Source organism: Lithobates pipiens, unplaced genomic scaffold (assembly GCF_037356315.1).
Source record: "Lithobates pipiens isolate NorthernLeopardFrog02 unplaced genomic scaffold, aLitPip1_a1.2 Scaffold_19, whole genome shotgun sequence".
NCBI classification, from domain to species: domain Eukaryota; kingdom Metazoa; phylum Chordata; class Amphibia; order Anura; family Ranidae; genus Lithobates; species Lithobates pipiens.
In genome coordinates, this window is record NW_027507764.1 from 407,778,723 (window position 1) to 407,795,635 (window position 16,913).

Genomic DNA, 16,913 nt, shown 5'->3' on the forward strand with positions numbered 1-16,913 from the left:
AGCGGCCGAAAAGGGGTTAAACCCGCCCGCAAAGCGCCGCTGCAGCGGCGCTTTGCCGGCGGTATTGCCGCGGTGTCCCATTGATTTCAATGGGTAGGAGCGGTATAGGAGCGGTGAATACACCGCTCCTTCACCGCTGCAAAGATGTGGCTAGCAGGACTTTTTTCACCGTCCTGCCAGCGCATCGCTCCAGTGTGAAAGCCCTCCGGCTTTCACACTGGAGTTAAAGGGGCCGGTTTTTTTCAGGCGCTACACAGGCGCTATTTTTAGCGCTGTAACGCCTGAATACCGCCCCAGTGTGAAAGCAGCCTAACCAGCTTCCCTGTCCCTGCTGAAAAAAAAAAGAAGAAAAAAAAACAAACAACCCCACAACATGATGCTGGCACCACCATGGCGTGTTCAGAGTGATGTGCAGTGCTAGTTTTCTGCTACAGATAGTGTTTTGATTTTAGGCCAAAGTAAAATGTTGGTGTCATCTGATCAGAGCACCTTCTTCCACGTTTTCTGTGTCCCTCACATGGCTTCTCGCAAACTGCAAACCAGACTTCTTATGGCTTTATTTCAGTCACTCTTCCATAAAGGGCAGATTTGTGGAGTGCATGACTAAGGGCCGGTTCACACTGCGGCGCGAGGCGAGGCGACACGGCTCGCCTCGCCTCGCTCCCGCAAGTCGTCCCCATTGAGTACAATGGAACCGTTCTGAGAGGAGCGACTCGAGTCGCTCCGACTCAGAAAAAAGGTTCCTGTACTACTTCGGGGCGACTTCGGGGGCGACTTGCATTGACTTCTATGCAGAAGTCCTCTGCAAGTCGCCGCTGACCCCCCCTGCAAGTCGCGGCGAGGAAGTCGGAGACGCCTCGCTGCGGCTCGCAGTGTGAACCGGCCCTAATACTTGTCCTGTGGACAGATTCTCCCACCTGAGCTGTGGATCTCTGCAGCCCCCCCAGAGTTACCATGGGCCTCTTATTCTCTGATTAATGCTCCCCTCACCCGGCCTGTCAGTTTATGTGGACGGCCATGTCTTGGTAGGTTTGCAGTTGTGCCATACTCTTTCCATTTTCCAAATGATGGATTGAACAATGCTCCGTGAGATGTTCAAAGCTTGGGATATATATATATATATATTTTTTTTATAACCCCCTAACCCTGCTTAAAACTTCCACAACTTTATCCCCGACCTGTCTGGTGTGTTCCTTGGTCTTCATAATGCTGTTTGTTCACTAAGGTTCTCTAACAAACCTCTGAGGGTTCACATAACAGCTGTATTTATAACTGAGATTAAATTACACACAAGTGAACTCTATGTACTAATTAGGCAACTTCTGAAGGCACTAGATTTTAGTTAGGGCTTTCAGAGTAAAGGGGACTGAATACAGATGCATACCACACTTTTCAGATCTTTTAAATTTTTATTTTTTCCAAATAATTTCTAATTTTCCTTCCACTTTACAATTATGTGCCACTTTGCGTTGGTCTATCACATAAAATCCGTTTACGTTTTTGGTTGTAACATAACAAAAAGTGGAAAATTTCAAGGGGTATGAATACTTTTTCAAGGCATTGTAGATATTTCCTGGTTGTTAAGGATGCCTGTTGGGTGCCAGCTCCTTGACAAGCAGCTGAAATGTAAACATTTTAACTATTGCATGCCTGGACCAGTACTTGTTTACCACTTGCATTTATTTCCTTTAGTGAATTGACTTTAATGCCATTTCATGCAGTATATACAACTTCTTTTCCTTCTGAGGTAAATCCTGCATAAAAAGTTAGTTCATTGACATTTTCCATATCACATTCGATATTTAGGAAAAATGCACCATGTGACCCAAATACCTCATGTGATATGTTTTAGTGAATGGAGCCCACTGTCATTATACATTTTCTACCCTACCTTCTCCTTAGCCAGCACACTGATTATACAGTGGATATAAAAGTCTACATACAATGCAAAAAATTACAGGTTTCTGTGATGTAAAAAAAAAAAAAAAATTACAAAGATAAAACATCGCAGAACATTTTCCACCTTTAATGTGACCTATAAACTGTACAACTCAGTTGAAAAACAAACTGAAATCTTTTAGGTAAAGGGAAGTAAAAATAAAAAAATAAAATATGGTTGCATAAGTGTGCACACCCTTACACTAATACTTTTTTCGAAGCACCTTTTGGATTTTTTTCTTACAGCACTCAGTCTTTTTAGGTATGGGACTATCAGCATGGCACATCTTGAGTTCACTTCTTTGCAAAAACACTCCAAATCTGTCAGATTGCGAGGGCATCTCCTGTGCACAGCCCTCTTCAGATCCTCTCACATATTTTCAATGGGATTCAGGTCTGGGCTCTGGCTGGGCCATTCCAAATCTTTAATCTTCTTCTGGTGAAGCCATTCCTTTGTTGATTTGGATGTATTCTTTGGGTCGTTGTTATGCTGAAAGATGAAGTTCCTCTTAATGTTCAGCTTTCTAGTAGAATCCTGAAGGTTTTGTGCCGGTATTGACTGGTATTTGGAACTGTTGACAATTCCCTCTACCTTGACTAAGGTAAAGCTGCTGAAGAAAAACAGCCCCAAAGCATGGTGCTGCCACCACTATTCTTCACGGTGGGTATGGTGTTCTTTTGATGATGTGCAGTGTTGTTTTTGCGGCCAACGTTTCTATTGGAATTATGGCCAAAAAGTTCAACCTTGGTTTCATCAGACCATAACACATTTCCCACATGCTTTTAGGAGACTTCAGATGTGTTTTTGAAAAATTTAGCCCGGCTTGGATGTTTTTCTTGGTAAGAAAAGGCTTCCATCTTGCCACTCTACCCCATAGCCCAGACATATGAAAATTACGGGAGATTGTTGTCACCACACAGCCAGTACTGGCCAGATATTCCTGCAGCTCCTTTAATGTTGCTGTAGGCCTCTTGGCAACCTCCCTGACCATTTGTATTCTCATCAATTTTGGAAGGACGTTCAGTTCTTGGTAATGTCACTGTTGTGCATATTTTCTCCATGTGATGATGACCATCTGCACTGTGTCCCATGGTATATCTAATGACTTGGAAACTCTTTTATACCCTTCTCCTGACTGATACCTTTTAACAATGAGATCCCTCTGATGCTTTGGAAGCTCTATGTATACCATGGCTTTTGTTGTAGGATGCGACTAAGAAAATGTCAGGAAAGACCTACCAGAATAGCTGAACTTTACATGCGGTTAATCAGAGGCACTTTAAATGATGGCAGGTGTGTACTGACTCCTATTTAACATGAGTTTGAATGCGATTGCTTAAATCTGAACACTGCTACATCCCCAGTTATAAGAGAGTGTGCACACTTATGGGACCACATTATTTTCATTTTTTTTTACCCCCCTCCCCCAAAAGGATTTCAGTTTGTTATTCAATTGAGTTGTACAGTTTATAGGTCACATTAAAGGTGGAAAAAGTTCTGAAACGATTTATCTTTGTCTCATTTTTTATACATCACAGAAACCTGACATTTTATCAGGGGTCAGTCCTACCCTGCCGCCTCCTTACCCATCACACCGATGACATATGTCCCCCCCGTCCCCCAGGACTGGTCACACCGATGACATGTGTCCCGTCCCCCAGGACTGGTCACACCGATGACGTGTCCCCCCCCCCCATCCCCCAGGACTGGTCACACCGATGACGTGTCCCCCCCCCCCCCCATCCCCCAGGACTGGTCACACCGATGACATGTGTCGTCCCCCCCCCGTCCCCCAGGACTGGTCACACCGATGACATGTGTCGTCCCCCCCCCGTCCCCCAGGACTGGTCACACCCATGACATGTGTCCCCCCCGTCCCCCAGGACTGGTCACACCCATGACATGTGTCCCCCCCGTCCCCCAGGACTGGTCACACCCATGACATGTGTCCCCCCCGTCCCCCAGGACTGGTCACACCCATGACATGTGTCCCCCCCGTCCCCCAGGACTGGTCACACCCATGACATGTGTCCCCCCCGTCCCCCAGGACTGGTCACACCCATGACATGTGTCCCCCCCGTCCCCCAGGACTGGTCACACCCATGACATGTGTCCCCCCCGTCCCCCAGGACTGGTCACACCCATGACATGTGTCCCCCCCGTCCCCCAGGACTGGTCACACCCATGACATGTGTCCCCCCCGTCCCCCAGGACTGGTCACACCCATGACATGTGCCCCCCCCGTCCCCCAGGACTGGTCACACCGATGACATGTGTCCCCCCCGTCCCCCAGGACTGGTCACACCGATGACATGTGTCCCCCCCGTCCCCCAGGACTGGTCACACCGATGACATGTGTCCCCCCCGTCCCCCAGGACTGGTCACACCGATGACATGTGTCCCCCCCGTCCCCCAGGACTGGTCACACCGATGACATGTGTCCCCCCCGTCCCCCAGGACTGGTCACACCGATGACATGTGTCCCCCCCGTCCCCCAGGACTGGTCACACCGATGACATGTGTCCCCCCCCCGTCCCCCAGGACTGGTCACACCGATGACATGTGTCCCCCCCCCGTCCCCCAGGACTGGTCACACCGATGACATGTGTCCCCCCCCCCGTCCCCCAGGACTGGTCACACCGATGACATGTGTCCCCCCCCCGTCCCCCAGGACTGGTCACACCGATGACATGTGTCCCCCCCGTCCCCCAGGACTGGTCACACCGATGACATGTGTCCCCCCCCGTCCCCCAGGACTGGTCACACCGATGACATGTGTCCCCCCCCCGTCCCCCAGGACTGGTCACACCGATGACATGTGTCCCCCCCCCGTCCCCCAGGACTGGTCACACCGATGACATGTGTCCCCCCCCCGTCCCCCAGGACTGGTCACACCGATGACATGTGTCCCCCCCCCGTCCCCCAGGACTGGTCACACCGATGACATGTGTCCCCCCATCCCCCAGGACTGGTCACACCGATGACATGTGTCCCCCCGTCCCCCAGGACTGGTCACACCGATGACATGTGTCCCCCCGTCCCCCAGGACTGGTCACACCGATGACATGTGTCCCCCCCGTCCCCCAGGACTGGTCACACCGATGACATGTGTCCCCCCCGTCCCCCAGGACTGGTCACACCGATGACATGTGTCCCCCCCGTCCCCCAGGACTGGTCACACCGATGACATGTGTCCCCCCCGTCCCCCAGGACTGGTCACACCGATGACATGTGTCCCCCCTGTCCCCCAGGACTGGTCACACCGATGACATGTGTCCCCCCCGTCCCCCAGGACTGGTCACACCGATGACATGTGTCCCCCCCGTCCCCCAGGACTGGTCACACCGATGACATGCGTGTCCCCCCCAGGACTGGTCCCCCTGATGACATGTGTCCCCCCCCGTCCCCCAGGACTGGTCACACCGATGACATGTGTCGTCCCCCCCGTCCCCCAGGACTGGTCACACCGATGACATGTGTCGCCCCCCCCCCGTCCCCCAGGACTGGTCACACCGATGACATGTGTCCCCGTCCCCCAGGACTGGTCACACCGATGACATGTGTCCCCGTCCCCCGTCCCCCAGGACTGGTCACACCGATGACATGTGTCCCCGTCCCCCAGGACTGGTCACACCGATGACATGTGTCCCCGTCCCCCGTCCCCCAGGACTGGTCACACCGATGACATGTGTCCCCGTCCCCCGTCCCCCAGGACTGGTCACACCGATGACATGTGTCCCCCCCGTCCCCCAGGACTGGTCACACCCATGACATGTGTCCCCCCCGTCCCCCAGGACTGGTCACACCCATGACATGTGTCCCCCCCGTCCCCCAGGACTGGTCACACCCATGACATGTGTCGTCCCCCCCGTCCCCCAGGACTGGTCACACCCATGACATGTGTCGTCCCCCCCGTCCCCCAGGACTGGTCACACCGATGACATGTGTCGTCCCCCCCGTCCCCCAGGACTGGTCACACCGATGACATGTGTCGCCCCCCCCCCGTCCCCCAGGACTGGTCACACCGATGACATGTGTCCCCGTCCCCCAGGACTGGTCACACCGATGACATGTGTCCCCGTCCCCCGTCCCCCAGGACTGGTCACACCGATGACATGTGTCCCCGTCCCCCGTCCCCCAGGACTGGTCACACCGATGACATGTGTCCCCGTCCCCCAGGACTGGTCACACCGATGACATGTGTCCCCGTCCCCCAGGACTGGTCACACCGATGACATGTGTCCCCGTCCCCCAGGACTGGTCACACCGATGACATGTGTCCCCGTCCCCCAGGACTGGTCACACCGATGACATGTGTCCCCGTCCCCCAGGACTGGTCACACCGATGACATGTGTCCCCGTCCCCCAGGACTGGTCACACCGATGACATGTGTCCCCGTCCCCCAGGACTGGTCACACCGATGACATGTGTCCCCGTCCCCCGTCCCCCAGGACTGGTCACACCGATGACATGTGTCCCCGTCCCCCGTCCCCCAGGACTGGTCACACCGATGACATGTGTCCCCCCCGTCCCCCAGGACTGGTCACACCCATGACATGTGTCCCCCCCGTCCCCCAGGACTGGTCACACCCATGACATGTGTCCCCCCCGTCCCCCAGGACTGGTCACACCCATGACATGTGTCGTCCCCCCCCCGTCCCCCAGGACTGGTCACACCCATGACATGTGTCCCCCCCGTCCCCCAGGACTGGTCACACCCATGACATGTGTCCCCCCCGTCCCCCAGGACTGGTCACACCCATGACATGTGTCCCCCCCGTCCCCCAGGACTGGTCACACCCATGACATGTGTCCCCCCCGTCCCCCAGGACTGGTCACACCCATGACATGTGTCCCCCCCGTCCCCCAGGACTGGTCACACCCATGACATGTGTCCCCCCCGTCCCCCAGGACTGGTCACACCCATGACATGTGTCCCCCCCGTCCCCCAGGACTGGTCACACCCATGACATGTGTCCCCCCCGTCCCCCAGGACTGGTCACACCCATGACATGTGCCCCCCCCGTCCCCCAGGACTGGTCACACCGATGACATGTGTCCCCCCCGTCCCCCAGGACTGGTCACACCGATGACATGTGTCCCCCCCGTCCCCCAGGACTGGTCACACCGATGACATGTGTCCCCCCCGTCCCCCAGGACTGGTCACACCGATGACATGTGTCCCCCCCGTCCCCCAGGACTGGTCACACCGATGACATGTGTCCCCCCCGTCCCCCAGGACTGGTCACACCGATGACATGTGTCCCCCCCCCCGTCCCCCAGGACTGGTCACACCGATGACATGTGTCCCCCCCCCCGTCCCCCAGGACTGGTCACACCGATGACATGTGTCCCCCCCCCGTCCCCCAGGACTGGTCACACCGATGACATGTGTCCCCCCCCCGTCCCCCAGGACTGGTCACACCGATGACATGTGTCCCCCCCGTCCCCCAGGACTGGTCACACCGATGACATGTGTCCCCCCCCGTCCCCCAGGACTGGTCACACCGATGACATGTGTCCCCCCCCGTCCCCCAGGACTGGTCACACCGATGACATGTGTCCCCCCCCCGTCCCCCAGGACTGGTCACACCGATGACATGTGTCCCCCCCCCGTCCCCCAGGACTGGTCACACCGATGACATGTGTCCCCCCCCCGTCCCCCAGGACTGGTCACACCGATGACATGTGTCCCCCCCCCGTCCCCCAGGACTGGTCACACCGATGACATGTGTCCCCCCCGTCCCCCAGGACTGGTCACACCGATGACATGTGTCCCCCCCGTCCCCCAGGACTGGTCACACCGATGACATGTGTCCCCCCCGTCCCCCAGGACTGGTCACACCGATGACATGTGTCCCCCCCGTCCCCCAGGACTGGTCACACCGATGACATGTGTCCCCCCCGTCCCCCAGGACTGGTCACACCGATGACATGTGTCCCCCCCGTCCCCCAGGACTGGTCACACCGATGACATGTGTCCCCCCCCCGTCCCCCAGGACTGGTCACACCGATGACATGTGTCCCCCCCCTCGTCCCCCAGGACTGGTCACACCGATGACATGTGTCCCCCCCCCGTCCCCCAGGACTGGTCACACCGATGACATGTGTCCCCCCCCCCGTCCCCCAGGACTGGTCACACCGATGACATGTGTCCCCCCCGTCCCCCAGGACTGGTCACACCGATGACATGTGTCCCCCCCCGTCCCCCAGGACTGGTCACACCGATGACATGTGTCCCCCCCCCGTCCCCCAGGACTGGTCACACCGATGACATGTGTCCCCCCCCCGTCCCCCAGGACTGGTCACACCGATGACATGTGTCCCCCCCCCGTCCCCCAGGACTGGTCACACCGATGACATGTGTCCCCCCCCCGTCCCCCAGGACTGGTCACACCGATGACATGTGTCCCCCCGTCCCCCAGGACTGGTCACACCGATGACATGTGTCCCCCCGTCCCCCAGGACTGGTCACACCGATGATATGTGTCCCCCCGTCCCCCAGGACTGGTCACACCGATGACATGTGTCCCCCCGTCCCCCAGGACTGGTCACACCGATGACATGTGTCCCCCCGTCCCCCAGGACTGGTCACACCGATGACATGTGTCCCCCCCGTCCCCCAGGACTGGTCACACCGATGACATGTGTCCCCCCCGTCCCCCAGGACTGGTCACACCGATGACATGTGTCCCCCCCGTCCCCCAGGACTGGTCACACCGATGACATGTGTCCCCCCCGTCCCCCAGGACTGGTCACACCGATGACATGTGTCCCCCCCGTCCCCCAGGACTGGTCACACCGATGACATGTGTCCCCCCTGTCCCCCAGGACTGGTCACACCGATGACATGTGTCCCCCCCGTCCCCCAGGACTGGTCACACCGATGACATGTGTCCCCCCCGTCCCCCAGGACTGGTCACACCGATGACATGCGTGTCCCCCCCAGGACTGGTCCCCCTGATGACATGTGTCCCCCCCCGTCCCCCAGGACTGGTCACACCGATGACATGTGTCGTCCCCCCCGTCCCCCAGGACTGGTCACACCGATGACATGTGTCGCCCCCCCCCCGTCCCCCAGGACTGGTCACACCGATGACATGTGTCCCCGTCCCCCAGGACTGGTCACACCGATGACATGTGTCCCCGTCCCCCGTCCCCCAGGACTGGTCACACCGATGACATGTGTCCCCGTCCCCCGTCCCCCAGGACTGGTCACACCGATGACATGTGTCCCCGTCCCCCAGGACTGGTCACACCGATGACATGTGTCCCCGTCCCCCAGGACTGGTCACACCGATGACATGTGTCCCCGTCCCCCAGGACTGGTCACACCGATGACATGTGTCCCCGTCCCCCAGGACTGGTCACACCGATGACATGTGTCCCCGTCCCCCGTCCCCCAGGACTGGTCACACCGATGACATGTGTCCCCGTCCCCCGTCCCCCAGGACTGGTCACACCGATGACATGTGTCCCCGTCCCCCAGGACTGGTCACACCGATGACATGTGTCCCCCCCCGTCCCCCAGGACTGGTCACACCGATGACATGTGTCCCCCCCCGTCCCCCAGGACTGGTCACACCGATGACATGTGTCCCCCCCCGTCCCCCAGGACTGGTCACACCGATGACATGTGTCCCCCCCCGTCCCCCAGGACTGGTCACACCGATGACATGTGTCCCCCCCGTCCCCCAGGACTGGTCACACCGATGACATGTGTCCCCCCCGTCCCCCAGGACTGGTCACACCGATGACATGTGTCCCCCCCGTCCCCCAGGACTGGTCACACCGATGACATGTGTCCCCCGTCCCCCAGGACTGGTCACACCGATGACATGTGTCCCCCAGGACTGGTCACACCGATGACATGTGTCCCCCAGGACTGGTCACACCGATGACATGTGCCCCCCCCCCCCCAGGACTGGTCACACCGATGACACAGGGGTCCCCTCTAACCCTGGACTCCAGTCCGCTCCCCCGGAAGCACAGCTCCCCGTCTTACCCACAGTGGACTTGCACGCCTCACAGAAGGTGTCGTCGGTGAACCTCTCCATCAGGCTGGTCTTGCCCACTCCTCTGGAGCCGATGATAATGACTTGGAGTTTAAAGTCCGCTGGTCGAGGTGGTTGCTTCCTCCGGCGGGCCTGAGCTCCGGTCAGGGCTGGGGAGTTGGAGGCCGACCCTCCATAGGCAATGTTATTGGAGCTCCCGCCGCCCCCCAGTCCCCGATGATAGCCGGGCCTGGAATCCATCAATACACCCGCTCACACTGCGGGCCCTGTGACGTCACTCCGTACACTGGCGGCCCGGATGATCCCCCCACTTCCCGGGCACAGACCGGTCCAGCCCAAGGCTGATAGCCGAGTCACAAGGCTGATCCCTATTCCACACAAGGAGAGCAGAGGAGGCGGGATGTGAGGAGAGACTGTCACCCACACAGGATGAGAGGGGGGCTCCCTCTATGGATGAGGAGGGCTGGAGACAAAACACATACCGCTACAGAAGAGAGATACACACAGATTACTACGGGAGAGAAATACACACTGATTACTACAGGAGAGAGATACACCGAGATTACTACAGGAGAGAGATACACCGACATTACTACAGGAGAGAGATACACCGACATTACTACAGGAGAGAGATACACCGAGATTACTACAGGAGAGAGACACACCGAGATTACTACAGGAGAGAGATTCCACGAGATTACTACAGGAGAGAGACACACCGAGATTACTACAGGAGAGAGACACACCGAGATTACTACAGGAGAGAAACACACTGAGATTACTACAGGAGAGAGACACACCGAGATTACTAAGGAGAGAGATACACCGACATTACTATAGGAGAGAGATACACCGAGATTACTACAGGAGAGAGATACACCGACATTACTACAGGAGAGAGATACACCGACATTACTACAGGAGAGAAACACACCGACATTACTACAGGAGAGAGATGCACACAAATTACTACAGGAGAGAGACACACCGAGATTACTACAGGAGAGAGACACACCAAGATTACTACAGGAGAGAGACACACCAAGATTACTACAGGAGAGAGACACACCAAGATTACTACAGGAGAGAGACACACACAGATTACTACAGGAGAGAGATACACTGAGATTACTACAGCAGAGAGACACACCGACATTACTACAGGAGAGAGATACACCGACATTACTACAGGAGAGAGATACACCAACATTACTACAGGAGAGAGATACACCGACATTACTACAGGAGAGAGATACACCGACATTACTACAGGAGAGAGATACACCGACATTACTACAGGAGAGAGATACACCGACATTACTACAGGAGAGAGATACACCGACATTACTACAGGAGAGAGATACACCGACATTACTACAGGAGAGAGACACACAGAGATTACTACAGGAGAGAAACACACCGACATTACTACAGGAGAGAGACACCCTGAGATTACTACAGGAGAGAGACACACCGAGATTACTACAGGAGAGAGAAACACCGAGATTACTACAGGAGAGAGACACACCGAGATTACTACAGGAGAGAAACACACTGAGATTACTACAGCAGAGAGACACACTGAGATTACTAAGGAGAGAGATACACCGACATTACTATAGGAGAGAGATACACCGAGATTACTACAGGAGAGAGATACACCGACATTACTACAGGAGAGAAACACACCGACATTACTACAGGAGAGAGATGCACACAAATTACTACAGGAGAGAGACACACCGAGATTACTACAGGAGAGAGACACACCAAGATTACTACAGGAGAGAGACACACCAAGATTACTACAGGAGAGAGACACACACAGATTACTACAGGAGAGAGATACACACAGATTACTACAGGAGAGAGATACACTGAGATTACTACAGCAGAGAGACACACCGACATTACTACAGGAGAGAGATACACCGACATTACTACAGGAGAGAGATACACCGACATTACTACAGGAGAGAGATACACCGACATTACTACAGGAGAGAGATACACCGACATTACTACAGGAGAGAGATACACCGACATTACTACAGGAGAGAGATACACCGACATTACTACAGGAGAGAGATACACCGACATTACTACAGGAGAGAGACACACAGAGATTACTACAGGAGAGAAACACACCGACATTACTACAGGAGAGAGACACCCCGAGATTACTACAGGAGAGAGACACACCGAGATTACTACAGGAGAGAGACACACCGAGATTACTACAGGAGAGAGACACACCGAGATTACTACAGGAGAGAGACACACCGAGATTACTACAGGAGAGAGACACACCGAGATTACTACAGGAGAGAGACACACCGAGATTACTACAGGAGAGAGATACACCGACATTACTACAGGAGAGAGATACACCGACATTACTACAGGAGAGAGATACACCGACATTACTACAGGAGAGAGACACACAGAGATTACTACAGGAGAGAAACACACCGACATTACTACAGGAGAGAGACACCCCGAGATTACTACAGGAGAGAGACACACCGAGATTACTACAGGAGAGAGAAACACCGAGATTACTACAGGAGAGAGACACACCGAGATTACTACAGGAGAGAAACACACTGAGATTACTACAGCAGAGAGACACACTGAGATTACTAAGGAGAGAGATACACCGACATTACTATAGGAGAGAGATACACCGAGATTACTACAGGAGAGAGATACACCGACATTACTACAGGAGAGAAACACACCGACATTACTACAGGAGAGAGATGCACACAAATTACTACAGGAGAGAGACACACCGAGATTACTACAGGAGAGAGACACACCAAGATTACTACAGGAGAGAGACACACCAAGATTACTACAGGAGAGAGACACACACAGATTACTACAGGAGAGAGATACACACAGATTACTACAGGAGAGAGATACACTGAGATTACTACAGCAGAGAGACACACCGACATTACTACAGGAGAGAGATACACCGACATTACTACAGGAGAGAGATACACCGACATTACTACAGGAGAGAGATACACCGACATTACTACAGGAGAGAGATACACCGACATTACTACAGGAGAGAGATACACCGACATTACTACAGGAGAGAGATACACCGACATTACTACAGGAGAGAGACACACAGAGATTACTACAGGAGAGAAACACACCGACATTACTACAGGAGAGAGACACCCCGAGATTACTACAGGAGAGAGACACACCGAGATTACTACAGGAGAGAGACACACCGAGATTACTACAGGAGAGAGACACACCGAGATTACTACAGGAGAGAGACACACCGAGATTACTACAGGAGAGAGACACACCGAGATTACTACAGGAGAGAGACACACCGAGATTACTACAGGAGAGAGACACACCGAGATTACTACAGGAGAGAGATACACCGAGATTACTACAGGAGAGAGATACACCGACATTACTACAGGAGAGAGATACACCGACATTACTACAGGAGAGAGACACACAGAGATTACTACAGGAGAGAAACACACCGACATTACTACAGGAGAGAGACACCCCGAGATTACTACAGGAGAGAGACACACCGAGATTACTACAGGAGAGAGAAACACCGAGATTACTACAGGAGAGAGACACACCGAGATTACTACAGGAGAGAAACACACTGAGATTACTACAGCAGAGAGACACACTGAGATTACTAAGGAGAGAGATACACCGACATTACTATAGGAGAGAGATACACCGAGATTACTACAGGAGAGAGATACACCGACATTACTACAGGAGAGAAACACACCGACATTACTACAGGAGAGAGATGCACACAAATTACTACAGGAGAGAGACACACCGAGATTACTACAGGAGAGAGACACACCAAGATTACTACAGGAGAGAGACACACCAAGATTACTACAGGAGAGAGACACACACAGATTACTACAGGAGAGAGATACACACAGATTACTACAGGAGAGAGATACACTGAGATTACTACAGCAGAGAGACACACCGACATTACTACAGGAGAGAGATACACCGACATTACTACAGGAGAGAGATACACCGACATTACTACAGGAGAGAGATACACCGACATTACTACAGGAGAGAGATACACCGACATTACTACAGGAGAGAGATACACCGACATTACTACAGGAGAGAGATACACCGACATTACTACAGGAGAGAGACACACAGAGATTACTACAGGAGAGAAACACACCGACATTACTACAGGAGAGAGACACCCCGAGATTACTACAGGAGAGAGACACACCGAGATTACTACAGGAGAGAGACACACCGAGATTACTACAGGAGAGAGACACACCGAGATTACTACAGGAGAGAGACACACCGAGATTACTACAGGAGAGAGACACACCGAGATTACTACAGGAGAGAGACACACCGAGATTACTAAGGAGAGAGATACACCGACATTACTATAGGAGAGAGACACACCGAGATTACTACAGGAGAGAGATACACCGACATTACTACAGGAGAGAAACACACCGACATTACTACAGGAGAGAGATGCACACAAATTACTACAGGAGAGAGACACACCGAGATTACTACAGGAGAGAGACACACCAAGATTACTACAGGAGAGAGACACACACAGATTACTACAGGAGAGAGATACACACAGATTACTACAGGAGAGAGATACACTGAGATTGCTACAGCAGAGAGACACACCGACATTACTACAGGAGAGAGATACACCGACATTACTACAGGAGAGAGATACACTGACATTACTACAGGAGAGAGATACACCGACATTACTACAGGAGAGAGATACACCGACATTACTACAGGAGAGAGATACACTGACATTACTACAGGAGAGAGATACACCGACATTACTACAGGAGAGAGATACACCGACATTACTACAGGAGAGAGATACACCGACATTACTACAGGAGAGAGATACACCGACATTACTACAGGAGAGAGACACACAGAGATTACTACAGGAGAGAAACACACCAACATTACTACAGGAGAGAGATGCACACAAATTACTACAGGAGAGAGACACACAGAGATTACTACAGGAGAGAGCTACACACAGATTACTACAGGTGAGAGCTACAGACAGATTACTACAGGAGAGAGAGACACAGACAGATTACTACAGGAGAGAGACACACAGCGATTACTACAGGAGAGAGACACACAGAGATTACTACAGGAGAGAGACACACAGAGATTACTACAGGAGAGAGACACAGACAGATTACTACAGGAGAGAGACACAGACAGATTACTACAGGAGAGAGACACACAGAGATTACTACAGGAGAGAGATACACCGAGATTACTAAAGGAGAGAGCTACACAGAGATTACTACAGGAGAGAGCTACATACTGATTACTACAGCAGAGAGCTACACACAGATTACTATACGAGAGAGCTACACACAGATTACTACATGAGAGAGCTACACACAGATTACTACACAAGAGAGCTACACACAGATTACTGCACGAAAGAGCTGCACACAGATTACTACACGAGAGAGCTACACACAGATTATTACACGAGAGAGATACACACAGATTACTACACGAGAGAGCTACACAGAGATTACTACAGGAGAGAGCTACACACACAATACTGCAGGAGAGAGCTACACACACACACACACTACTACAGAAGAGAGCCACACACACACACTACTACAGGAGAGAGCTACACACAATACTACAGGAGAGATCCACACACTACTACAGGAGAGAGCTACACACAATACTACAGGAGAGAGCCACACACACACATACACACACTACTACAGGAGAGAGCCACACAAACACACTACTACAGGAGAGAGCTACACACAATAATACAGGAGAGATCCACACACTACTACAGGAGAGAGCTACACCCACACACACTACTACAGGAGAGAGCCACACACACACTACTACAGGAGAGAGCCACACACTACTACAGGAGAGAGCTACACACAATACTACAGGAGAGAGCCACACACACACTACTACAGGAGAGAGCTACACACAATACTACAGGAGAGAGCTACACAGAAGCATACTACTACAGAAGAGAGCTATACACACACACACACACACACACACACTACTACAGGAGAGAGCTACACAGATATTACTACAGGAGAGAGCTACACACAGATATTGCTACAGGAGAGAGCTACACAAACTACTACAGGAGAGACACACACACACACACTACTACAGGAAAGAGCTACACACACACATACTACTACAGGAGAGAGCCACGCACACACACACATTACTACAGGAGAGAGAGACACACACACATACTACTACAGGAGAGAGCCACGCACACACACACACACATTACTACAGGAGAGAGAGACACACACACATGACTACAGGGGAGAGCTACACACACGCACACATAACTACAGGAGAGAGCTACACACACACATTACTACAGGAGAGAGCTACACAATGCACACACACATTACTACAGGAGAGAGCTACACACACACACACACATTACTACAGGAGAGAGCTACACAATACACACACACATATTACTACAGGAGAGAGCTACACAATGCACACATTTTTTTCTTCTATGGAGCTCTGAAGTGCAGTTTTTTTCTCAAGAACTCCTGTGAATAAAAAAGGGAACCATGAAATCACAGCACTATGGTACAGAAATGGCCAACCCCTCTGAAGAAGAAGGGCCTTAAAACCTGAAATCCACCCCCCCCCCCCTTTATTTGGGGCACAAGGCTCCAGACCAGGGCAAGGTACTCTATGGTCTACCTAAGTCGAAGCTAGGTAGACTCCACTCCTTAGGGACCAGCCGAAACCAGTCCTCCAAGCACTTGGTTAGGAGCCCTCCCAAATTCATTCATAACAGCTGTGTTTTCTATGCTGTGATTGTCCCAAAGCTATCACATGGTACCTGGGCCAATCACAACAC

General features: G+C 53.1%; 1 protein-coding gene across 1 annotated transcript in view; it reads right to left on the reverse strand.

The window, feature by feature from the left end:
* Nucleotides 1-10,352, reverse strand: part of RAB12 (RAB12, member RAS oncogene family) — a 46,952-nt gene extending 36,600 nt beyond the window's left edge. The window contains exon 1 of the mRNA XM_077492469.1: nucleotides 9,946-10,352. Within this exon, the coding sequence (XP_077348595.1) occupies nucleotides 9,946-10,195 (250 nt within the window). The 5' untranslated portion in view covers nucleotides 10,196-10,352. The remainder of the gene's footprint in view (nucleotides 1-9,945) is intronic.
* Between the last annotated feature and the right edge of the window lie 6,561 nt (nucleotides 10,353-16,913).